General features: G+C 39.9%; 1 protein-coding gene and 1 pseudogene across 1 annotated transcript in view; one reads left to right on the plus strand and one right to left on the minus strand.

The window, feature by feature from the left end:
- Positions 1-26,661, minus strand: part of ADGRV1 (adhesion G protein-coupled receptor V1) — a 675,247-nt gene that overhangs the window by 617,439 nt on the left and 31,147 nt on the right. Inside the window, exons 13-18 of the mRNA XM_045285199.1 lie at positions 23,746-23,926; positions 22,455-22,618; positions 19,246-19,369; positions 18,183-18,449; positions 6,374-6,500; positions 5,556-5,773 (exon numbers count right to left, since the gene is read on the minus strand). Of these exons, the coding sequence (XP_045141134.1) occupies positions 5,556-5,773; positions 6,374-6,500; positions 18,183-18,449; positions 19,246-19,369; positions 22,455-22,618; positions 23,746-23,926 (1,081 nt within the window). The remainder of the gene's footprint in view (positions 1-5,555; positions 5,774-6,373; positions 6,501-18,182; positions 18,450-19,245; positions 19,370-22,454; positions 22,619-23,745; positions 23,927-26,661) is intronic.
- Positions 26,002-26,661, plus strand: LOC123521082 (annotated as a pseudogene).

Here is a 26,661-nt window from a genome sequence, read left to right on the forward strand (position 1 = left end):
ACAGTCTATGGATCCCATGAGAACATAGTCTGAGACAGTGCTGAAGGTGAGTGCCCTGGGATGGCCACAAAATGAACTCAAACCTGCCAGGGATCACAAAGATGACCTCACCGGGCAATGTGGGGTTTGTTGCGGTAGTGACCTGACATGACAGAAAACTGTGGGATGGCTCTCCTCTGTCACACGGGGTCACGGTGAGTCAAAACTGACTCAGTTAACAATGGCATTTTGCTACATGCTCAGGGGCATGATATCAAAGAACACGCTTCGATCTCATTTCTGTCATCGTTGTGGTAGAAATTAATTAAATGATAGCACCGAGACCAAGTTACTACCATAAATCTGTACTTCAACAAAATGTTTTGTCAGACTGAACATACACGGGGTGGGAAAAGTCTACCTACTCGTTTGTTTCACAAAACAAGCATGCTCAGATCACAAAATGAACACTGATACATTTATTAAGGTATCTTTAACTTTGTATGAGACCACTGCTGCGCTTTGAAAATCAGGAAAATAATTTTCAATTCCAAAGACACAGACCGCAATGGCTGTCGGGGGTGCGAAGGGAAGGAGGGGAAGAGAAGGCATAGAGCGCAAGTTCCCAGGTGCATTTGGCCTACTGGCCCTTTTTCAGCAGAAAAAAATTTTTTTCCTTAGCCTCCCACCATCCAGGACCTAAAACTTTGTACTACAGCCATTTATCCAGGACAAAATGCAGTTAGCTGCTTTTGCAGCCCCTCTAAATAATTCCAACTTCCCCTGAAGTTGTTCCCATCTGGGGAAACCCTGGTCTAGAGGGGAAATGCGCTACCTTTGGTGAAGGGAAGATAATAATACTGCGAGAGAGAAATGGGGCAAAGGGGTGGGGAGAAAAAAGGGAAAGCTATTGGGGGTGGAGGTTGTTGAGTTGTTTAACTTGCTAAGCTAAAAAAAAAAAAAAGGTGATCTGACATATAAAACCCAAGAAAAAACTTGGTGACGGGGGTGGGGGTGGGGGGTGACCACTCAGGCTACTGTGTTGTGCATGTACCCTGAGAAGAGTAAGGGACATGGGAAACCACTTATGAAGCCACTACAGTAATACAGAAGTGGAAGGGTTGAGGGATATCATGATGGTGGCTGACACCAGGATGCTGTTAGGGGCAGCTGAGTTGGTTCCAACTCATAGCGACCCTATGTACAACAGAATGAAACACCGCCCTGTCCTGCGCCATCCTCACAAATGTTCCCATGCCGGAGCCCACTAATGCTGCCTCTGAGTCAATCCATCTGGTCAAAAGCCCTCCTCTTTTTCGCTGCCCCACCACTTTACAGAGCATGATGTCTTTCCCTGGGGCCTGGCCCCAACTGAGAACATGTCCAAAGAACATGAGACTACGTCTTGCCCTCCTTGCTTCTATGAAGCATTATGGCTATACTTCTTCACAGACAGAGTGTTTGTTCTTTCAGCAGTCCGTGGTACTTTCAATATTCTTCACCAAAACTATAGTTCAAATTCATCGATTTTTCTGCAGTCTTCCATTTTCACTATCTAACTTTCATATGCATTTGAGGCAACTGAAAATACCATGGCATGGGTCAGGCGTATCTTAATCCACAAAGTAACACCCTTGCTTTTCAAAAATTTAAAGAAGTTTTGTGCAGCATATTTGCCTAATATAATGCATAGCTTGATCTCTTGCCTGACATTTCCATGAGAATAGATTGTGGATTCAAGCAAGTTAAAATCCTAGGCAATATCAAACTTTTCTCCATGTATCATAATGTTATCCAGTGCTCTAGAGGTGGAGATCTGGGTTGTCTTTATGTTGCACTGTAATCCACACTGCAGGGTGAAATACTTGATCTTCATCAGCAAGCGCTCCAAGTCCTCCTCACTTTCAGCAAGCCAGGCTGTGTCATCTACGGATTTCAGGTGACTAAGCCTTCCTCCAACCTAATGCTGCATTCTTCTTTATATAATCCAGCCTCTCAAATTTGACCAGCATACAGATTGAATAAGTAGGATGAGAGGATACAACCCTAATGCATTCCTTTCTTAATTTTCAACCAAGCAGTATTCCATTATTCTGTTCCCACAACTGCTTCTTGATCCATTTACAAGTTCCACACAAGCACTTTAAGTATTCTGGAGTTCTCTTTCTTCTCAAGACTATGCATAGTTTGTTATGATCCACACAATAAAATACCATTACAGTCAAAGCACAAGTAAACATCTTTTTTTTTCTAATATTCTCTGCTTTCAGTCAAGGTCTATCTGACATCAGCAATGATATCCCTTGTTTCATATCCCCTTCTGAACCTGGCATGAACATCAGGCCAACTCCCTGTCAATGTATTGCTGCTACTGTTATTAGATGATCTTCAGCAAAATTTTGCTTACATGCACTATCAGTGGTGTTGTGCTCTAATTGGAACATTCTGTTGTGTTACCTTTCTTGGGAAGAGGTACAAATATTCATCTCTTCCAGTCAGTTGGCCAAGTAGCTGTCTTCCAAATGTCCTGGCGTAGATGAATGAGTGCTACCTGTGCTTCACCAGCTTGTTGAAACCTTTCAACTGGTATTCCATCAAATCCTGGAGCCTTGTGTTTGGCTAATACTTTCAGGGAAGCTTAAATTTCTTCTTTTGGCACCATTAAGTTCTTGCTCGTAGACTAGCTCTCGAAATGGTGGGATGTTGACTGGTTCTCTTTGGTACGGTGACTGTGTATTCTTTCCATCCTCTCATGATGGGCCCTGCATTGTCCAACATAATTCCCAAAGAATCTTTCAATCTTGCAACTCAAGGCTGGAATTTTTTCTTAAGTTCTTTAATTTTCAGATAATGCTGAACGTGTTCTTCCCTTTTGGTTTTCTAATTCTAGATCTTTATACATTTTGTTATAATATTTGAGTTTGTCTTCTCAAGTTTCCCTTTGAAATTTTGTATACAGCTCTTAGACTTCATCATTTTTCCATTTCTCTTAGCTATGTTATAATGAAGAGCAAGTTCCAGAGTATTTTCTGACATCCACCTTGATCTTTTCTTTCCTGTCTTTTTAATGACCTTATGATTTCTTCATGAACGATGTTCTTGATGTCCTCCTTGAATAATTCAGTTATCTTAATAATTATCAATGCATCTTGATTGGATGTTTTATCAACTTCAGACTAAAGATATTGGTAAAATTCTTCAATTTCTGCATCACAAATTTTAGTGCATAAATCTCAATAAATGTATTGACTAGATTTCCTTGAATGCAGATAGACCTTATCCTATCACAGACAGCATTGTACTTCAACACTGACCTTGAAATATCCTTTTTGACAACAAACACAATGCCATTCTCTGGAATCTGTCATTCCTGACCAAGTACACTATGATTTTCTGTTTCAAAATGGCCAATAGTCCATTTCAACTAATGCCTAGATATTGATTATGCATTCCATTTTTTATGACTTCCAATTTTCCTAGATTCATACTTCATGCATTCCTTATTCCTATGATGAACTGATGTTTCTTCTCATTTCTAATAGTGCCCCAACAGCAATTGAAGGTACAGAAGGCTTTACTCTGCAAACCTTTCTTCAACCCCACCATTATGATCAACTCTACTTTGAGAAGGTAGCTCTTCCTCAGTCATACTTTGAATGTCTGCTTACATGAGGAGCTCATCTTGAATCTTTGTTTCCAGATTTTGCAGTTTAACATTGTACTAACGCTGACAATGTGCTGCTCTATGTATTGGGTTTTCAGTAACTGATAATGTTTTGATGCTATACATAAGGTGTGCAGCAAGAACCCTGGTGGCGAGTTGGTTGCTTGTTGGGCTGTGACCTGCAAGGCTGGCAGTTCAAAACTACTAGCAGCTCCTCAGAGGGGCTTTCTACTCCCCTAAACAGTTACAACCTCAGAAACTCACAATGGCAGTTAGTTCTACTCTGTCCTATAATGTCACTATGAATCAGTATTGAATCTATGACAGTGAGTTGGAACTTATAAGATTTTCAGTGGCTAATTCCTCTGAAGTGGACAGCTTATTCCTTCTGTCCAGCTTCACAGTCTGTCTGTATTCTGGAAGCTCTGCTGAAATCTGTTCACTTTGGGTGAACCTGCTGGTATTTGAAATACCAGTGACATGGCTTCCAATACCACAACACACACACTACCGTATAACAAACTGACACACAGGTGGTGGCACACCAGGATACTAGTACAAAAATCATGAGATGTTACTGATTCTATATTTATTTTGAAAGTAGAACAAGAAAAGATATTTAATATTTAAAATCAGATAGTCAAGATATTAAGTTCTTCATTGCATTTCCCATACTGTTGTAATTATTTAACTAAAAATGTAAAAATTTGGTGATGCAATGTAGTGAATAATTCAATATGGCCTTTCTAAAGCCATAGCCATTGTTATTTACACCAACCACTGTTTTCCTAATGAGTCTGGGTAGTAATGTGGGGAAGACACTGATACATTACATGATTCAGTTGTGAGTGCTTGGTAACAGTGTTCATTGTGATTTCCCTTCTGCTGGGTATACAGTGAGCTAGCTCAGAAGCAGGAAGGGGACAGCACACTGCCAGCAAAAGACAAGAGCCAGAAGTGGAGTATGTACTTTGCAACCCAAGATCCCTGTGCCTTGAACCTCCTTGATCCATGAGATAGCTTTGACACCAGAAGTATGACAGAGGAATAGCAGCAACAGAATCAGGATCTAGAAGATGAGGCAGAGTGATGAATTTTCCAACCCACAGAGCAAATAAAGCTGAGTTCTTCTCTGGTGGAGTAATGGTTACATGTCTTATTGCTCACCTCAAAGGCTGAAGTTCTAAACCACCTGCCATTCTGTGAAAGAGCTCTTCAAGAGAAAGACATGGCTGTCCACTCCTGTAAACAATTCCAGTTTTGAAAACTCACAGGGGGCAGTTCTACCCATAGGGCCCCAGGGTTGGCATCATAGGGCCACAGGGTTGGCATCAACTCAGTGGCACTGAGTTTGGTTTTTGGCTTTCTGGGAAGGAGGCTGACCTGTAGAATTGGGTGCCTCTATCCACTCAATTGGGGTAGCTGGATCTTGTTGACCAAAGGAGCTGGGTCTGGAGTTTGCATTGGAGTGGCAAGTCCGTTTGCATGTACTGGCAGTACGAAAAGAGCTTTGTAACATTGCCGTAACAGGCCCAAGGCCAAGCCAAGAGGCTCAAGGTAAGAAAAAGGCCTGCCTATGGGCACGGCAAAGAAGAACCTTTCCTGACTGAACACTTGTATCCTGTGCATTTCTCATCTGGATAGGAACCTGTTAATTTCCCTAATAAAGCACATAATGTGAGCATGCGGTTTTTATGAGTTATATGTGGCCACTGCAATTAATTGTTGAACCCAGCCAGGGAAGTGGAGTGCTCTGGGAGAAACAGTTGATGCCAGAGGGTATAAAAAGGGATAGAGGGTGGAGGCACGCCTGCCCGCTGCCTTTGGGGTGCCAGAGGAGTTCAAATATAAGGCCCACATCATTTCATTTCATTTTCTCAGATAGTAAAATAAGTGAGAGAAAAAACTCCACCTGATATATTCACAAGTTTTAAAACATAAAGTTCATTAAACTCAGGAATTTTATCTGCAAAAGCATGCAGAATTATTGGCTTGGCTCCCTCTCCATCCATGAAGTTAACTGTTCCTGAAGTCTCATAGAACTCCTGTCCAGGCTGCAAAGCAGAGTCGTTCTGAAACACCTGCCAAGCCACACAAACATTGCCAAAGTGTCCTCGGTGCCTCGAAATCCTACATAAAAAAATCAAAGAAAATTATTTTTATGAAAAGCTTGTAAATAGCAAGTCTGATCCTGTTGAGAGCTTTCTGTTATCTGAGAAATACCCTTTTTCTGTCATCCTTATATAAACAAAAAAAATAAAAGGAAAGAGTATTTTTAAAATTATATAATAAAAATAAGAAACTTTGAAAGTCACTAGGAAAAATCCAGATAGGAAAATGAATTCTAAACCCAAGATAAAATATTTCTTTGGGAATTAGTAAACAGTCTCCAAAAGATAACACAGGGTTAGGGGAGTTGCCTATCATTTGAGAAAAAAGTTCCTAAAGACCTTATACAATTCTAGTTTCTCAGGCCAAAGAAAAAAATTTTAAGGTAAAGAAAATTGGGAAAATAATTTGTTTAGTAGCTGACATGTTCACATTTTAAACAAGTGTCAACAATATAAAATGCTTCACAGTTTATTCTCACAACAGAAATCATTCAATTTTTGACAATTTTTTAATCATAAAAGATTCTTTTGAGTTATGAAAGATTTATAACATGTGAATTCAATAAAAAGTTTTAACACTTTATGCAATCCCAAATTTATCTTACCCACATACACTTACCAAAATGCATTTGTCTTTCCTTCTTCCACTGCTTTGTCTATGGGCTCAAAAGAAAAAATACCATTTGGATCATCATTAGCTTCAATGATCACTGTTGCTACTCCATATTGATACACTACTGTATCACCTGCATTAATTAAAAAAAAAGAAGAGAAAAATGTTTAAAAGATCACTAGGCTACTGTATATTTATATATTTTAAATTAAGAAATATTTTACAATGAAACTCAAATTTTCAAGAATTTCCTTACTCACAGACGCTGAATAAATACAAAATTCTGCTCTATTTCTCTAGTGATATTTCATAACATTTCAAAGATATTTCATATATATCTTTGGATAAGTAAGAGTACACACAGGCACATATACACACACACAAACATATATAAAGAGGAGATAGTTATCTCAACAAATTAAATGAGAAAAAGTTCCTATTCCTGCCATTTAGAAAGTATTGCAAAGGAACTACATTATTGAAAGATATGTAAAATACTTTTCCCAATATAATGATTGCTTCTACAGCTTACTGAGATAACAAAACAAATAATTTTCTAACTCAAAAAAATTTACGGTCATTTCTTTGTCATAAAATAATGAAAGGATTATCTCAGAATGTTAAGCAATTCTCATCCATGTCAACTAGAAACCTTGTTTCAGGGTTTCCTTTAGATCTCTAGCTTTAGGGAACAGCATTTGATCTCGTCATACAAAGAACTAAGAAATCCCTATCGCATTGAACTTGATTCCGCGCTACTCAAATTCTTTGCAGACCCGGCTTAGCACCAGATTTGCCTACATATTAGATGTCTCTGTACCACTTCCCAGGTGGAGCTTCAGTTGTTCCTATGCAAGCAAAAGCCCTCTCATCTTAACTCACTTGGCTAATTCTTAGTCATTCCACAGGATGTAGCTCATGTGACAATTCTTGCAAGGACTGTGACTGTTAAGTGAAGTGCCTCTCTACTGTGTTCCCACAACACGTTGTACTTTGTGAGTCTATCCTAACCATTAGGACATTATAATCCTCTACACACACACACACACGTACACAGACAAACTATTGGACTATAAGACCTTCAGTCAAATGCAGCACATTCCATTACATGCCCTGGAAGAATAGATGCTCAGTAATTGGTACAAATAAAGCCCTGGGTGGTGAAAAGGGTGAAAGCACTGAGCTAAACAATGCCCTAAAGAAAAGCATGGTGTTCTATTGAAAAAACAATTTTAATTAAACATTAAAAATTGTATGGCCTGTCAGCAATATTGCTTAAACGAGGTGAGGAAGTTAATGGTCAGAGAAACAAGATTAATGGAACAAAACAACCAGACAGAATATTCATGCACTATGAAAAACGTAACCTATATCATTGAACAAGTTGTTGAATGGGAAGCTAAACTTCACCGATCAACCTACATCAAAAGCACAACATAGCATTATTTAAAAACAAGAAAAGTTTTGGTGAACAGCTGTATTCTGTTATACCTGTCACCACGCATTGGAATCAACTCAATGAAAACCAATTCTGTAAGTTATTTATGATGACAGCTGAACTCACGCAAATAATTTTTCAATTAGATGAATAACTAAAATGATAGCAACAGGAATCCGATACTCATCACATTAAGAATAATGTATACACATTTACAACTGCACTCATCCTCACTTAACATTTGGCTACAGAAAAGGAAGAATAGGATGCATAAAAAGGGAACCATTAATCTGACACCACAGAAGAATAAAATTATGAAGTATCGTACCGTGTCATCAAACATAAAGAAAAAGAACCAAATCAAGTGTTGACAGAGTTCTCCTATCTCGGGTTCTTGTTGCTGTTTTCTTGGTGTTGGCTGCTGTCGAGCCAGTTCCAACTCATAGCGACCCTGTGCCCAACAGAGCGCCACACTGCCCCGTCCTGCCCCGTCCTCCCAATGGCCCTTCTGTTTGAGGCCATGGTTGCAGCCACTGTATCAAACCATCTTGCTGAGGGTCTTCGTGGCTCTTTTTGACTGCCCCTCTACTTTACAAAGTATGATACCCTTCTCCAAGGACAGGTCTCTCCTGACAACATGTCCAAAGTACATGAGATGAGTCTTGTCTGCCTTGCCTCAAAGGAGCATTCTGGTTGTACTTCTTCCAAAACGTATCTGCTCATTTGACAGTCATGGTACTTTCAATATTCTTTGCCAGCAACATGCATTTAAGTACAATGACTTTTTGTTTAGGAATTCTTATCCAAAGTTCAAATTCCAATGTGTAGGAGATGATTATAATGCCAAGCACTGATTCGGGAATATTTTTGTGCTCAAAGTAATATTGTTGCTTTTCAATACTTTTTTTTAAGAGGCCTTGTGCAGCGGATTTACCCAGTGCAATGATCCTTTGATCTCTTAACTGATCCTTCTATGGACACTGATTGTGGATTCATGCAAGACAAAATCCTTAACAACTTCAATCCTCGCTCTGTTTGTCATAATGTTATTTATTGGTTCAACTGTATTCTTGCTTTCTTTACATTGAGTTGTGATCCATACTGAAGGAAAAAAATCCTTAATTTCATCAGCAAATACCCTAAGTCCTCATCACTTTCAGCAAGCAAATTTTTCATGTGCATATTGTCAGCTGTTAATAAGCCTTCCTCCAATTCTGATGCTGGATTCTTCATATAATCCAGCCTCTCTCATGGATACAGCATACAAATTTAACAAGTCTGGTGCGAAGATACAACCTGTCACAGTTTTTTTTCTGATTTTACACCAAGCAGTATCTCCTTTATTCACACAACTTCTTGAACCACGCAGGTTCTGCAGGAGCACAATGAGACATCCTGGAACTTCCATTCTTCTAAAAGCTATCCATCATTTGCTATGATCCACACAGTCAAATGCCACTGTACAGTAAATGAAATACAAGTAAAAATCTCGCTGGTATTCTCTGTTATGAGGCAAGATTCATCTGACATAAACAAGAATATCCCTTCTTTCATGTCCTCATCTGAATCTGGCCCGAATCTCTGGCAACTCCCCGTCAATGTACTGCTGAAACTATTAGTGAGTGATCTTCAGCCAAATTTTACTTGCATGCTATACAGCTGACAGTATTCTATAATTTGAGCATTCTGTTGTGTCACTTTTCTTTGGAAGGGATAAAAATATGGATCTCCTTCAGTTGGCCAAGTAGTTGTCTTCCAAATTTCTTGGCATAGAAAAGTGAGTACTACCAATGCTTAATTGGCTGGTTGAAACATTTCAATTGGTATTCTATTAATTCCGAGAGCCTTGTTTTGGGCCAATGTTTTCAGTGCAACTTGAACTTCTTCCTTCAATACCCTAAGTTCTTGCTTATATGTTGCTCAAATCTTTTCTTTTTAATACTTTTATTGGGGGCTGTTACATCTCTTATCACAAACCAGTGATAAAGAGTGTGTCAAGGACATTTGCACATATGCCGCCATCATCATTTTCAAAGCATTCTCTTTCCACTGGAGTCCCTGATATCCGCTCCCCACTTCTTCTCCCTCCCTCCCCTGCCCACCCTTCCTCACAAACCCTTGATATCCTCTGCCACCTCTCACCCGCTTTTCCATTATTCGTCCCCCTGGGAGGAGGTTCTATGTGGATCCTTGTGATTGGTTCCCCCTTTCTCCCCCCCTTCCCCCACAGCCCTCCCCTAATCCTCCTGGTATCTCTACTCTCCTTCTTAGCCCTGAGGGGTTTATTTACCCTGGATTCCCTGTGTTGTGGGCTCTTGGCTGTAGCAGTGTGCATGTTCTGGTCTAATCCAATTTGTAAGGTAAAATTGAGGTCATGATAGTGGGGTAAAGGAAGCACCAGAGAACTAGAGGAAAGTGGTGTGTTTCATCGGTGCTATACTGCACCCTGACTGACTCATCTCTTCCCTGTGACCTCTGTGTGAGGGGATGTTCAATTGTCTACAGATAGGCATCGGGTCTCCACTCCATGGCCCCCCCATTCACCTTGGGTATGGTTTTATTCTGGGTCTTAGATGCCTGCTACCTGATCCCAATCATGAGGTGATTGGCACCTCATGATCACACAGGTTGGTGTGCTTCTTCCATGTGGGCTTTGTTGCTTCTGGCTGCTCATATCTTGAAACGGTGGAATGTCAACTAGTTCTCTTTGGTAAATTGACCTGTATTCTCTCCATCTTTTTTTTGATGCTTCCTGCATCATATGATATTTTGCCCATGCAAACTTTTAATATTCCAACTTGAAGCTTGAATTGATTTTATTTCTTTCAGTTTAAGATATGTTGCAAATTTCTTCCTTTTTGATTTTCTCACTCTAGGTCTTTGCACTTTTCATTATGATACTTACACTTTGTCTTCTAGAGCTGCCCTTTGAAATTTTCTGTTCAGCTCTTTGACTTCATCATTACTTTCGCTTCAGAGTTTCTTTGTACATCCACTTGAATTTTTTCATGTCTTTATAATGACCTTTTGCTTTCATCATGTCTGATATTCTTGATGTCATCCCACAACTCATCAAGTCTCCTGTCATTAGTGTGGAATATGTCAAATGATGTTGAAATGTTGTCCAAATTTAGGTGGAATATACACAAGGCCATATTTAAGTTCTCATGGACTTTTTTTTCTCAATATTCTTCTGCTTCAACCTGAACTTAGATATGAGCAATTGATGACCTGATCCATAGTCAATGCCAAAATTTGTTTTAATTGTTGATGTTGAATTTCTCCACCATCTCTTCCCAGAGATGTAATCAATTTTATTTTGGTGTATTCTAGCTGGAGTTGTTCATGGTTATAATCACCTTTTACCATGTATAATTGAGTATAAGCCAACCCGAATATCAGCCGAGGCACCTAATTTTACCACAAAAACTGTGCTGAAAAACTAGGCTGATACATGAGTATATACTGTATGTTGTTGGAAAAAGGTATATGCAATAAACAAGTCATTCATTTGCAAAATTCTATCATGTGATCTCCAACTTCATCACTATCTCCAATACCATATTTTCCAACTACAGTTCCTTTCTCTTTATTTGCAACTTTTGTATTCCAACCACCAATAATTATCAATGCATCTTGAATGCATGTTTGATCAACTTGAGCCTGAAGATATGGGTAGTAGAATTCTTTATGTTCTTCATCATTAGTTCTAGTGGTCGGTGCATAAATTAGAATAATAGTTGTCTTAAGTAGATTTCCTTGTATGAAGATAGACATTATTCTTTCAGACAGCTTCACACTTCAAGACATATTTCAAAATTGATCTTGTCCTTTTTGATGATAAATGTAACACCATTTCTGTTAATTTTGTCATTCCAAGCATGGTAAACCATCTGATTTTCCAATTCAAGACAACCAAAGACATCTATTTCAGCACACTAAAGTCTAGAATATCAAGCTTTATATGTCCTTTTCAATTTTGATGACTTCCAGTCTCCTAGATTCACACATTCCAGGTTCTGATTATTAATTGGTGTGTGCAGCTGTTTCTTCTCACTTTTAGTAGTGTCCCATCAGCAAACGAAGGTCCTAACGGCTTTCTTCCAGCAGGCTTTATTCCATAAAACACACTGTGGGTGACTCTACTTTAAGAAGACAGCTCTTCCTCGGTCATCATTTGAGTGCTTGCTGCCCTGAGGAGTTCATCTTCAAAACTGTCTCTGATCATGTTCTGCTGTTGTCTTCTGTTGTTTCCTTTCTGACAATGTCTCAATAGTATCCATAAGGGTTACGGTGGCGAATTCCCCAGAAGTGAGCAGGCTGGTCCTACTTCGTAGTCTGTGTTTACTCTGGAAGCTCTGCTAAAACCTATTCATTTTGGATGGCCCTGCTGGTATTTGAATTACCTGTAATATAGCTCCCACCATCACAGCAACACAAAAGCCACCACAGCATGACAAACTGGCAGACAAGTGGTGGTCCTATTATGTACAAGTGTGCTACTATACGCTAGCAGTGCTAAAGTTCCTTCTGTCTTTTCATAGGGAAAACTATTTTCAACAATCCCTCTAAATAAAGGCAATCAACTCAGAGCAGTGATTTTCATTTTAAATGCACACCAGAGGAACACTCATCAAAAGTCTCCCATGCCCTCCATGTTTGAAAAACAAAAAAAAGGTAGAGGGGAACGAAAGCTAAATTGTGAGTAAAAGCACAAAATCTAGAGATTTTTATTATCGAACTCTTCACAACTAAAACCATTACATTCTTAGATACTATGTTTTCTTCACGGAGTTCCGGCATTGCTCTTGTTGTCGTTAGGTGCCATCAAAATAGTTCTGACCCATAGCAACCCTATGCACTACAGAACGAGTACTGCATGGTCCTACACCAACCTCCTAATTGTTCCTGTGCTTAAGCCCATTGTTGGAGCCACTGTGTCAATCCATCTCATTGACAGCTTTCCTCTCCTTCATTGCCCATCCACTTTGCCAAGGATGGTGTCCTTCTCAGGCACCTGTCTCTCCGGACAATATGTCCAAATACTTGACTCTAAGGAGCACTCTGGCTGCACGTCTTCCAAGACAGATTTGTTCGTCGTTTTCTCGGTCCAGGGTACTTTCAATATTCTTCTCCAGGACCACAATTCAAATGCATCAATTCTTCTTTGCTATTCCTTATCCAATGTGCAACTTTTACATGCACATAAGGCCATGGAAAACACCATAGCCCGGGGCAGGCCCCCTTTAGTCCTCAAAGTAAAATCCTTGCTTTTCAATACTCTGTAGAAGCTTTATGCAGATTTACCCAATGCAATGCATCTTTTTATCTCCTGACTGCTGCTTCCAGGAGCAATGCTCCAAGGAAGACAAAAACCCTTGACAACTTCAATCCTTTCCCCATGTATCATGATTATGTGTTGAGCACACAGATTGAACAAGTATAATGAGAGGATACAACAATACTGACACACACCTTTCCTGATTTTAACCCTACAGTATTTCCTTGTTCTATTCACCCAACTGTCTCTTATTCCATGAGCAAGTTTCATAGGAGCTCAAACAAGTATTCCGGAATTCTCATTCTTATTAGAAATACCCATAGTTTAATATGGTCCACAGAGATGAATGCCTTGGCACAATCAGTAAAACACAAGTAAACATCATTCTGGTATTCGCTACTTTGAGCCAACATCTATCTGACATCTGCAATGATATCCCCTGCTCCAAGGCCTCTTCTGAAGCTGGCCTGAACCTCTGATAACTCCTTGTCCATGTACTGCTGCAACCAGTTGGATAATCTTCAGCAAAGCTTTACTTGCATGCGATATCAATGATACTGTTTTATAATTTGATCATTCCGTTGAGTCACCTTCCTTTGGAAGGGGTACAAATAGGTATCTCTTCCAGTCAGTTGGCAAAGTGGTTGTCTTTCAAATGTTCTGGCCTAGACAAGTGAGTGGTGGCAGTGTTCATCAGCTTGTTGGAACACTTCAATTGGTATTCCATCGATTGCTGGAGTCTTGCTTTTGCCAATACATTCATTACTGCTTCAACTTCTTCCTGCAGTACCATTGGTTTTGCCCATATGCTACCTCCTGAAGTGGTGAAATATTGACTTGTCTGGTGTTTGGTACAGTGACTCTGTATTCTTTCCATCTTCTCACGACGCTTACAGCATCATTCAATATTTTGCCCATAGGATCTTTCAAGATTCCAACTTGCGGCTTCAATTTTTTCTTGAGTGCTTTTAGTTTCAGGTATGCTGAGACTGTTCTTCCCTTTGGTTGTCTAATACTAGGTATTTGCACATTTCATTATAATATTTGGCTTTGTCTTCTTGCCAATTTTGAAATTTTCTTTGACTTCATCTTTTCTTCCATTTGTTGGCTACTCTATGATTAAGAGCAAGGCAGAATCTCCTCGGACATCTACTGTAATCTTTTCTTTCCTTTCTGTCTTTTTAAGGACCTTGTACTTTGTTCATGAATGATGATCTTGATGTCATCCCACAGTTCATCAGGTCTTCTTTATGGTATTCATTGAACATTCATGTTCAATGTGTCAAATATGTTCTTGAGAGCTTTTCGAAATTCAAGTGGGATAGACTCAGGGTCATGTTTTGGATCTTGTGACTTGTTTTAATTTTCTTCAGCTTTATCCTGAAATTACATATGAAAATTTGATGTTCTCTTCCACAGTCAGACCCTGGCCTGGTTCTAGCTGTTAATACTGCGCTTCTCCATCGTGTCTTCGAACAGATGTAGTCAATTTGACTTCTGTGTGTTCCATCTAGAGAAGTCCATGTGCACAGTCACCCTTTGAGTCAGTGTGGGTCATAAACGAGGTGCCAACCTCCAGGTCTGAGGTTCAAATTCACAGTTGTTCTGACAAAGGAAGATGAACTGTCTGTACCTGGAAAGATTTAAAATCAAAACAGGCTGTTCTACTCCACCCCATAGGGTTGCAAGGAGATGAGATCCACAAATAACAGTGAGTTTGATTGGGGGGAGTCCTATCTTCAAAATGCTATAGACAAATGCAGGGACAGTAGGAATACACACATACCTCAGGCATGCCACCATACATTGATGCATTGCCCCTTCCTCTTGTTTGCATCAAAATGTTTACAATACATTTTACAAAGAAAACAAGCAAAGATTCTCCTGGCAAAGTATTTTTCCCGTATCTTCACAAGTGGTCTGAACATTTTGATCCACTATGTTAACTCGGTAACCTTTCTTTGGATAGGTTTAGAGCTAAGAACTACGTAATGGGAAAAGGTGTTCTGGAGTCAAATTTTTTTATCAGAATTATACCAAATTATTACATTTCACTATAATCCCATTTCAAGAAGGAAGCCTATTAAGACTGCTAAGCTGTCACTGCCAAATTTCTATATTTCAAAGCAAAACGTTCCAACTTTTTTTTCCACCTTTACTTCACCATAATTATTTTTATTTGTAAAAATGTCCTTCATTCAAAACTGGCCATCACGATGTGATTCATGGAGTGATTGAGATCTACATAAGGTTTGACGAACTGCGCTTTTGCAATTGTGAAATGTCTTTTGCTGTCATTACTCTACAAAATCAGCTTTAATCACTAAAGTATAGTTTGTTTTTCTTCAGTTTAAACTTTTTTGGTTTTCTTGGTTGAGTCGTGTGAAAAAGTAAGACAGAGAAAGGCAAAAGGAGGAGAAGAAGAAGGGTACCCGGAGAGAAGCAAGTGGAGACAGGGAGACAGAGAATGATAAAGAGAACAACAACTAAAACAATTGGTCTTTTTCTCCTCCTAAACCTTTTCTTGAATCTTTCAGTGCAAAGGCCATCGGTTAGGACAAAGCGGGGCCTTTATTCTGGGCTTGGCGGTAGAAGCACCGCAGTGGCATGCTGCAGACAGGTAGTGTTCAGGAGAAGTAAGGCATCATCTCCATGGGAGAGGAGCTTGTATTTCGGTGCTGGTACCTAAGTGAGGTGAAGAGGCCAGAAAATGAGCCCAAAGCCAAAAAGAGACCCAGTATGAGGAAAGAAAGGCAGCCTTATTGTGTGGGAGGGCACAAGAAGCAATGGGGGACATTAAAGGGAAGATTAACTACATAAGTGAATTCATTAAGGATCCTGGGAACTGTACTTCTCACTACTAGAGAGAGAAAAGGCAAATATGAAAAAGGAGAAAATGAGAACATATCTGTGATTTGTGGATTTTGGTTTTTTAAGTTACATCCTTGGCTGTCATAAACCCCTGCCATCAGTTCCACTGTGACTCATAGTGGCCCTAGAACAGAGTAGAGCACCGTCACCGACTTTCCAAGGCTACCAATCTCTAAGGAAGGAAGCAGTCTCATCTTTCTCCTGCATATCAGCTGATGGGTTTGAACCACCAACCTTGCAATTAGCAGCCCAACACTGAACCCACTGTGCCTCCACAGCTCACTGTATTTGCTATCATAAGAAATGGAAATAACATTGTGAACTTGTAGTTTCCATTGTTTGATATAGAATTAAAAGTATAAATGTATATATGCATGTGTGTGCGTGTGTGTACATACATATAGTGACTATCTTTGTACACTCAGAAGCAAAACCTACAAAGTAATAAATCAATATGTAACGATTGGATTCTGATATCCACTAATCAGAACTAGGGCTTGGAGAAATGATTGCTTTCAGGATTGAGAAAGTATAAGATAAGCTCAGAAATCTTCAGTGATACCAATGAGACCAAACAACTCCCTGCCAGTGAGTCGGTTTTGACTCTTAGCTACTCTGCACAGGGTTTCCAAGGGTATAAATCTTTATGAGAGCAGACATCCTCATATTTCTCCTTCAGAGTACCTGGTGGGTTTGAACTACCAACTTTGTGGTTAGCAATCCAACACTTACACAACAGTACCACCAGAGCTCCTTCAAGGAATGGTAAATACACAGACAAAGCACCCATCTCACACAGGCTATCACTGGCCACATTTAGGATAATTCAGTCACCAAAATCATAGCAGTTTTAACAAAATGATCCACTACATTAAATAAAAATCATTAGTCAAAACTGATAAATTTCTAACTGAAAGTTTCAGAGCAACCATGAAATAGATATTAATTAATAAGGAAAATAATAGGAGTTTTACACTGAAGATGACTGACAGTCACCACCTTAATCATGTTGAAGGTAACTAGTACAATAAAGGGATAAAACAGAATCATGTACCAACTGATGGGATATGGTAAGAACATAGCATCATTTCCATGAAAATCTTGTTAATAATGCATAATTGGAGTCTCCTAATCACAGGGCAACATCAGACAAACCCAAAATGAATGGCATTCTACACATTATCTAGCCTGTAATGGACTATGTTGAGAAATTATTCCAGATTGAAGAGATTAAAGGAACCTGGCAATTAAATGCAATACACAATATGGGAAGTAGATCATTTTGCTAGAATGTGTATTAAAGGGACAAGTAAAGAAATTTGAATGGGGCCTGAGGATTAGAAAGCAATCAGTAGTCTTATGTTGACTTCCTGATTTTCAGAAATGTCATTTGTGGTGATACAGAAGAATGTCCTTGCTTATAGGAAAAACGTACGAACGAATCTGGAAGGAGATGGTACATTATGTCTGCAACTAACTCTCAAAAGATTTGGGGGAAACATCTTTATATTCTAAAAGAAATAGCAAGAGAAGGTATAGTTACCTAAAACTCACTGCCATCGAGTCGATGCTGACTCGTCGCGACGCTAGAAAGCAGGACAGAGCTGCCCCTGTAGGGTTCTGAGACGGTGACACCTTGCAGGAGTAGAGAGTCTCCTCTTGGTCCCCAGAGGAGGTGGGGTCAAAATAGTTCCAAAGTCCACACAAAACATCCGCTTCATTTTACAAGGTGGAATAGCATGAAGAGGCAACTTCTTCCTTCTGTAGATTATTATTCGTTTGGGGGATATTCTAAAGAATTCTCCAAGAGCCACTGGGATCAACCACCCCAGGAACACAGCTTCCCAACCAGTCACCAGCACCCCGTAGTGAAGGCATGCACTACAAAAGCGCTTCAGCTTTAGGGGAACTGGCTATATTCTCAAGGCTCTGTGCTTTTATCCATGTGTTCTCTTACTTACGTAACTTTCTATTGGTGGCACATTGTGAAAAAGCTTGTAAAATATTGCCAGTATGTAAAAGGTACATGAAGGTTCAACACCAACATTGTTCTCACCCAATCCCACAGGAATACAACCAAAAAGAATGATCATCATCTTGCTCTGAACGGGTCACAGATAACAGTCAGTACTAATGGGCACCACTACTGTACAGAGGTACGTACCTACCATCTCAGTAAAACACTGAAATAACAGACTTTCGCCTTAAAAACATAATTTACTTACCTGTTGAATTAAAGAGGTTTATATAAAAGGCCTCATCTGTTTCTGGGATATCATCTTCATTGACAAAAACCAATATGCTCTGCTCTCTTCTTCCAACATCAAACACAAGGGTTGCCCCATTGTCAGTAGGTAGATAGTCTCCTTCCCTAGCGGTTGCACTGCCATCGCTGGTGGCATACTGAACAGCGCAGGCGACCTCAACAGATCCATTTCTCACCACAGTAAAGGAAGCAGCCTCGCCTTCCTGAACCCTCACTACACGAGGTTCTGAAATACCCCAAAAGGAAGGAAAAAACAATGTCACCTACACAGTTTCCAGTCATGTCTCTCTGCCTGCATTTCCCATTCTCCCCTGTTCTGGTCCCCAAGAAATGCCCTGCACTATTTGCTGAACATCTAACTCCATGCCCAGCTCCTCCAGGAGTCTTCCTGTTTTCAATAGTCAAGGGCCTTCCTCTTTCCTTGATTCTTAAAGAATCCAGCCTGCAACATCCGGCCCAGCAGCTAACAGCATACCTCTTTAAGACCTCTGTCTCCACTTTAATATACCTTTTTTCCTATGTTAGACTTAAAATTCCTTGAGAACAGACCCAGAAACTATTTATTTAATCTTTGCCACAGCAGTTAGCCTAAGGCTGAGAAAACCAACTCATCAATGTTCTGTTAACTGAAGGTTAGTACTACGAATCAATAAGTTTAAAGAAGTTTAAAAGGTCTCTCTCTGCAATGGTAAAGTTGACGTATATACAACAGTTGTTTAAGAAAGCATTAGATACCAAAAACTTCACAAATAAAACTTAAAATGCCTCAAGTGGCAAAAACAGTTCTAATGATAGTATTTTAAAAAGGGGTGGTGGCTAAATTGATATATCCACAAAAATCTTAATTATAATAACTTCAAACAAATTTAAAAAGAATCATCTGAATGACTCATAAAATCATATTTAGCTAATTATCACATGCACTGCAGCTAAAATGTTAAGATGAAACTCATCATTTTAAAGTAACATATTTACAGACTGATAAGATGGATGCAGTTACTCAAATGGGATAGCAATACCACCTGCAAAAAAAACAGGGTCATCATTTCTTCGAATCCTCAGTGTTGCACTTGTTTTATTTCCTATTTTAGCTCCTCCGGTGGCATTGAGTAGGGTAATGGTAAATTCTTCCATTTCCTCTGGAATCTATTAGAAAATATGTTATTCAGGTGATTGACCAGGTAATTCCATTACATATTTCTAAGTTGTTTTTGTAGAGTATTCAATTAAAATTCAGATCAAAAAGGAAAACAAATGTTCTAATATTATTTATCCAAACAGGCTTTTATTTTATAACTATAAAGTTTAAAGAAAACAGAGATCTTTTGCCTTACATAAGATAGAAGCTTTTATTACTTCTGTTAAAAACTGTAAACGTAAGAGTAAGTCGAATATTATTGCTACAATGATTCCAGTTCATGCATGTGAAAGTTTATTCCAAACGAAACATGTCTAAACATGTCTCTTCAGTCAGTAGATGGCTACAGATACTCTCCGACATACAGAGAGGCTCTCTCAGTAATGCGCTGTCTCAGGCTCCTTCGGATGCCTTCATTAAAAAGGACCAAGCAGATAGTGGCTGCTGGGGTATCTGCTACTGCTCTTGTTGCCAGGTGCCACCAAGTCAGTTCTCATAGCAACCTAATGTACAACAAACAGAACAGAGTACCCCCTGCCCTGCACCATCCGCACAATTATTCTTGTTTGAGACCATTGTGGCAGCCGCTGGGCAGTCCATCTTACTGAGGGTCTTTCTCTTCCTCACTGCTCCTCTCCTTTACAAAGCATGATGTCCTTCTCCAGGACGGTGCTCGCCTGATAGATGTCAAAGGTACATGAAGTGAAGTCTCACCACCCTTGCCTCTGAGGAGCATTCAGGTTGAACTTCTTCCAAGACAGATTTATTTGTTTCTTGGCAATCCATGGTACTTTCAATATTCGTTGTCAGTGCCATAATTCAAATGCATTGATCTTTCTTTAGTCTTCCTAACTCAATGTCCAACTCTCGCATGCCTATGAAGCCATTGAAAATACCATGGTTTGGGTCAGGTGCACCTTGGTCTTCAAAGTAACAGCCTTGCATTCGGCACTTTAAAGAGGTCTGTGCAGCAGATTAGCCAATGCAAAGCACCCTTTGAGCACATGACTGTTGCTTCTATGAGCACTGATTATGGATCCCAGCTAGGTGAAATCCTTGACAACATCAATCTTCTCTCTCTTTACATGATACCCAGTTGTGAGGACTTTATTTTCTGTATATTGAATTGTAATTCATCCTGAGGGCTTCAATCCTTGACCTTGATCAGTAAGTACTTCAAGACTTCCTCATCTTTAGCAAGCAAAGCTGTCATCTGCTTAGCGCAGGTTGTTAATAAACTTTCTTCCGATTCCGATGCTTTGGTCTTCATATACTCCAGCTTCTCTGGTTATTTTCTCAGCATAGATTGAATAAATATGGTGAAAGGGTACAACCCTCACGCACACCTTTCTTGATTCTAAAACATGCAAGCTTCCCCTGTTCTATTTACATAGCTGACTCTTGATCCATGGACACGTTCTATATGAGCACAATCTAGTGCTCTGAAATTCCTATTCTTCTTAAGGCTATCCATAGTTTGTTGTGATCCATACGGTTTAATGTCTAGCATGGACCAGGTCAGTTAAATTCAAGTTAGAAAGGTCAACTCAGAAGGGTATAGCAACTATTTGGGGAGTTTCAGGTGAGTAATCGTGATAGATTTTATCAAAGCTCACAGGAATATCACAAGGGCTTATCATGAAGAAGTTCAAAGAAAATTGAAAACAGTATTGGTGAGAAAAAGCTGTGCTTAGAATTTTTTTTCTTTTTCCCCCATCACTACAGTGCACCTGCTCATTCTTCAAGGGTGGTAAAAAAAAAAAATCAAAGAACTGAGAATTTCATTGAGAAACTTTACACATTTCACTCTACAGACCTAATCTTGCCTCTTCAGATTGTTCTGTTACCCCCAAAACAAAGAAAAATTCAAAGGACATGCTTTGAGTGCTCAGGAATGCCCAAACGGCTTGAATTCACAAGGTATAAAGTGAAGAGGCTTATATAACTATTCAGGGAGGAGTTAGAGAGATGGGAATACCACCGCCGGAAGTATGTAGATCTAGTTGGATGATATGTTGAGAAACAATAGTTTCACACGTTGATATTTTGTTTAACAAAGGTTTGGATGAATTTGTAGCAATACTTTACAAACACATGTTGTTTACAAGGAGAAAAAAATGGGAGCAAAATATGAGTTTTCATCCTCATTTAGAACATTTTTCATAATAGTCACTAAAGCTCAGCTAGCTCCAGGAGGCCTCTTAAGCCCCTTTCTGGAGTGCCACCTCGTGGATCACAAAGATCTCATCTCTATTTCATAGCAAGTTGAGATTCCACCAAGTTGTGGAAAACGTATCCCCAGGTAGACACTGCTATCTTCCACATCCTTTATGGGAGTTGCTCTTTTTCTCACTCCAAAACAAAAAAGTGCCGGGATTACTTTCTCCTGAGGAAAAAATACTAGAGAAGGAAGCAGACCACACTTGCTGTCCTAAGCTCATCGCGGCCTTTCCCTCAGAAGAGAAACACCAGTTTTGGTTGGTACTAAATTCTCTTAAAAATGGCAACTTCTTGGTTTTGTTTTATGTGTTAGAAAATTCCATTATATTTTAACAGTTGTATTGGCGTGTAATGCATGTACCATATAATCCAATCATTTACATATATTAAAAAGTTTGTGCAGTCACCACCACAATCAATTTCAGGACATTTTTTTCATTCTTGGACCCAATATCATGAGCTTCCCATCACCCAATAGCATCTTCTTTGGTCTCAGGATGCATCTGGCACAGTGTAGAGATTCAGAGAATGCACTATGGGCCATCTTTGTGAAATCTGGATGAACAGTGTCCTCGTCTCCACAGGGCCACTTGTCAAGAGACTATCCTTTCCCACAGCCGGGAACCCCTGAATTCACTCATCGGCACAGGGACACCTAATCGGGGTCGCGGACTGGCCACCTTGAAGTGAAAATGACTTCAGAAGGACAAAAACAGAGTCTATCTCTCTGATCTCTACTCATATACGTTTATATCTGAGTTCTTTATTACATATTTCTGTAACAAAATAATATCAGGCATTTAGTTATTTAATAAAAAATGTTATTATGCAACTGAAACAAGTAAAGCAAGGCATCATATGTGCAAGACTTACCTCATCTGGTAGGGAATAGATGGTAATGTTATTTGAAAATTCCTGGTCTCCAAAGAACACAGTCCCTTGGACCGGAAACACATCCTGTGTAAAATCTGGAGTAACCACCCAGGACACACTAATGTCACCAAAGGTACCTCGATTTCTTATCAGATCATAAACAGCTGCGAAATACAAAAGTACGTAATCCATATAAATATACATCAAACAATTTTTGAAAGACGGCTAAGAAATTGTTGAATTATGTAAAAGTAAAAACAAGACTGTTCTTCTTTAAATAAAGGCCTATCTTATCAGAACTGTCTACAAGGCACATACAAAAATGTGTTAACTATTTGATGAAATGTTATTTTTTTAACTGTATTAGGCTATTCCTACCACGGCAGACCTATACTCAACTCACTGCCATCGAGTAAGTGCTGACTCATAGCAACCTCCTCTGGGTTTCCAAGACTGTAACTGGTTACAGGAGTAGAAATCCCAGTCTTTCTTCTCTGGATGGCGGGTGGTTTAGAACTGCTGATTGTAGTTAGCAGCCCAATGAGTAACCACTACCCCACCAGGATTCCTTCAGTAGACCTAGCTGGATTAAATAAATACAGTCAACTATTTCTATCATCATTTGGGATTTTAAAGGTGATTCACCATTAAAAGCAGACTGTTCATTAAATAGATGCACCTATCACAATTCTACAAGGAGATCTGGTAATGCAGCAGGTTAAGCCAGGGTGCCCGTTCAAATACACTAGCCACACTATGGAAGAAAATGGAGACTAACTGCTCAGTAAAGATTTAAAGTTTCTGAAACTGTGAGAAACAGTCCAACTTTGCCCTTTAGGGTCACTATAAGTCAAAACGTACTCAATGGAAATGGCAAGATCAAGAAATCCTACAAAGGCATTTGCTGTAGGCCGCTACGCAAAGCTGCACATGTAAAGCTATTTTCTTACTTAGCCAAACACTGCTTTTGAAAGAACATACTCCTCATTTCTTGTTACTTTAAGGGTTCTCTAGCACTGCCTCAGTTTTTAAAGTTCCTCTATTTGATTGGGCCCACTGTTGGGGGTTTGAGTTCTACTTCATAAGATGAACTGAAGTCAAAACATGACAGCTATCATCAGTAGCATCTCAATACTATGTAAGAAAAAAAAAGTGGACGAGAGTAAAAGAAATCAAATTTCTGAACTATAGGCAATTTCCAAGGCAGAATGGCAGTTGAACATAGTTAATAAAAATAAAGATTAATTTATTTCTTCTTAAGAAATTGTAGAATATAAGGAGAATAAATTACCACTGTGGGTGTCTTCGTCTTTACTTTCATTGATCAAGATGATTAAGCCATCAGAAACAAATCCTATGGCTCCGTGAGGATCATCATTTTTCAGAATTGTGATGTTCACAACCGCAGCACTTCCCAGCTTGCTTCCCCATTCGCCATGGCTGCTGAGGACCACCCAGTAGTGTTCATCCAACTGGAGAGAGCACAGCACATGAAGAACAAGAGAGGGCTGAACTGTATGGAGTTCACAAAACAGATCAACTCGAGGATATCTTTCTATTCAGTTATTCAAAAACAATGCAGTAAACAACAAAAGAACTGACATTATTTTAAATATTTTTAACATTCTCCCATCAGTTAAAATAATAGGTGTTAGCATATAGTGTGCAAAAAGAGGAAAAATTGAACATCACAATAACTTAAAATAGTGAGAAGACTGGACTCCCTTTATCTCTAGTGTTCTGGTCATTTACAATAATGCCTTAATAAAAGACATTCAATTCAAAAGCTATATACGAGGGGGCACCCCCAAAATTGATTTTTTTCAGTTTTTTGGGTTTTTTTACAACACAACCTTATCACCTTGAAACTACTCTCCATTACACTCCATACATTTTCCAACTGCGATTCCATTGTGGGAAACATTTTCAAACTCATCTGTTTCAGTGGCTGGCAGGACCACCCTCATTTTTTCCTTTACCTCTTTTACACTGTCATGTCCCTGTTCTTTCATGTCCCTCTGCAGTCACAGAAACAAAAAAGTTGCATGGAGTGAGGTCAGGTGAGTAAAGTGCATGGGCCAAGAGAGGCATGCTGTTTTTTGCCAAAAATTGGTGCACTGGGATGGCTGTGTAAGCAGGTCCATTGTCATGGTGGCAAAACCAGTCCCCTCTCTGCAACAAATCAGGCCTTTTTTGTATCACACTGTCATGCAATCTTTTCAGAACCTCTAAATAGAAAGCTTGATTAACAGTCTGACCGGGTGGAATGAACTCCACATGCACTACTAGACGCCATTTTGTCCTTTGGGGAAGTTAACGATGTCCAGAACAAGGTTTACCATCAATCCACATTTCACCTTTTTTGAAACGAGAAAACCACTGTACACTTGAGTTTTTCTCATAGCGCTGTCCTTGTAAGCTGTGTTCAACATCACAACAGTTCATGCGGCATTTTTCCAGAGCAGGAAACAACATTTCACAGCTGCATGCTGCTTTCCCAGCCATCACAAAATACGAGGGTCTAGCGAGGCTGCTTTTACAAAAAATTCACTGTGACCAGAGAGAATCAGGCAATACCACTGGGTGCACTAATTCAGAGCAAGTTGCTCAATGCTCGCCTAGTGGGGGCGTGGGGGTGGACAGGGATGCATAAAAAAGCTCTGTTCTAAAAAATCTTACCATAGTGAATGAGGGGGGAGTGCGGAGTGGAGACCCAAAGCCCATTTGTAGGCCACTTGACATCCCCTTACAGAAGGGTCTCAGGGAGGAGACAAGCCAGTTAGGGTGAGATATAGCAACGATGAAACATACAATTTTCCTCTAGTTCCTAAATGCTTCCTACTCCCCTCCCACCCCCCCACCCCCCATCATGATCCCAATTCTACCTTGCAAGTCTGGCTAGACCAGAGGACATACACTGGTACAGATAGGAACTGAAAATACAGGGAATCCAGGGCAGATGATCCCTTCAGGACCAGTGGTGTGAGTGGTGATGCTGGGAGGGTAGAGGGAGGGTGGGTTGAAAAGGGGGAACCGATTACAAGGATATACATATAACCTCCTCCCTGGGGGACGGACAACAAAAAAGTGGGTGAAGGGAGACGTCGGACAGTGTAAGATATGACAAAATAATTTATAAATTATCAAGGGTTCATGAGGGAGGGAGGAGTGGGGAGGGGGAAAATGAGGAACTGATACCAAGGGTTTAAGTGGAGAGCAAATGTTTTGTGAATGATGATGGCAACGAATGTACAAATGTGCTTTACACAATTGATGTGTGTATGGATTATGATAAGAGTTGTATGACCCCCTAATAAAACGATTTTTAAAAAAAAGCTCTGTTCTGCCTAATGCAATTCCGGGGTTATTTTTGGTATCCCCTCATATATACTGATGTGTAAGCATAACAGGACTCTCCTTGGTTCCACTAATATAAATCAAATTTACCTCCTATGAAAATAATTTTACAGCATCACTTCATCAGTTTAAATCCCTGTCATTAAAAGTTAAGTCCGGCCACCGCGGCAGCGATCGAAGAGTAGCAGCCATGGCTGTGCGCTACCTTATGGCTGTGGGCCTCGACAGGGGCCACAAGGTGACCATGAACGTGAGCAAGCCGAGGCCCAGCCGCCGCCGCGGCGCCTCACCAAACACACCAAGTTCGTGCGGGACATAATCCGGGAGGTGTGTGGCTTTGCGCCCTAAGCGCGAAGCGCCATGGAGCTGCTCAAGGTCTCCAAGGACAAGTGGGCACTAAGTTCATCAAGAAGCGGGTGGGCACACACATCCGGGCTAAGAGGAAGAGAGAGGAGCTGAGCAACGTGCTTGCTGCCATGAGGAAGGACGCTGCCAAGAAGGTCCGAGTGCCATGTCATCGTCCACCCCCCACCCCCAATAATAAAGCCTTTCCAGAAAGAAAAAAAAAAAGTTAAGTCCATAGAAATTACATAATAAGTTAACAATAAACAAGAAAAGATGAAAACTGATCACACACTGACAGTTTCAGATTAACATTTCTGTATGTCGCACAAAAAGACACCATTTAAGCTTTAATGAGTCTTACTTTGTTTTTTAGCTTCCCCCCCCCCCAGCCAAACATAAATACTGTACAATCCTTTCTTGCCTTTCGATCCTTTTGTACCTCTTTGCAAATACACAAAATTTTTATCTTAGATCACATCAACCATCAGCCAAAGCACAAGAGTAA

Source organism: Echinops telfairi, unplaced genomic scaffold (assembly GCF_000313985.2).
Source record: "Echinops telfairi isolate 266 unplaced genomic scaffold, ASM31398v2 ScPeMD7_7469;HRSCAF=8507_1, whole genome shotgun sequence".
Taxonomy (NCBI): Eukaryota; Metazoa; Chordata; class Mammalia; order Afrosoricida; family Tenrecidae; genus Echinops; species Echinops telfairi.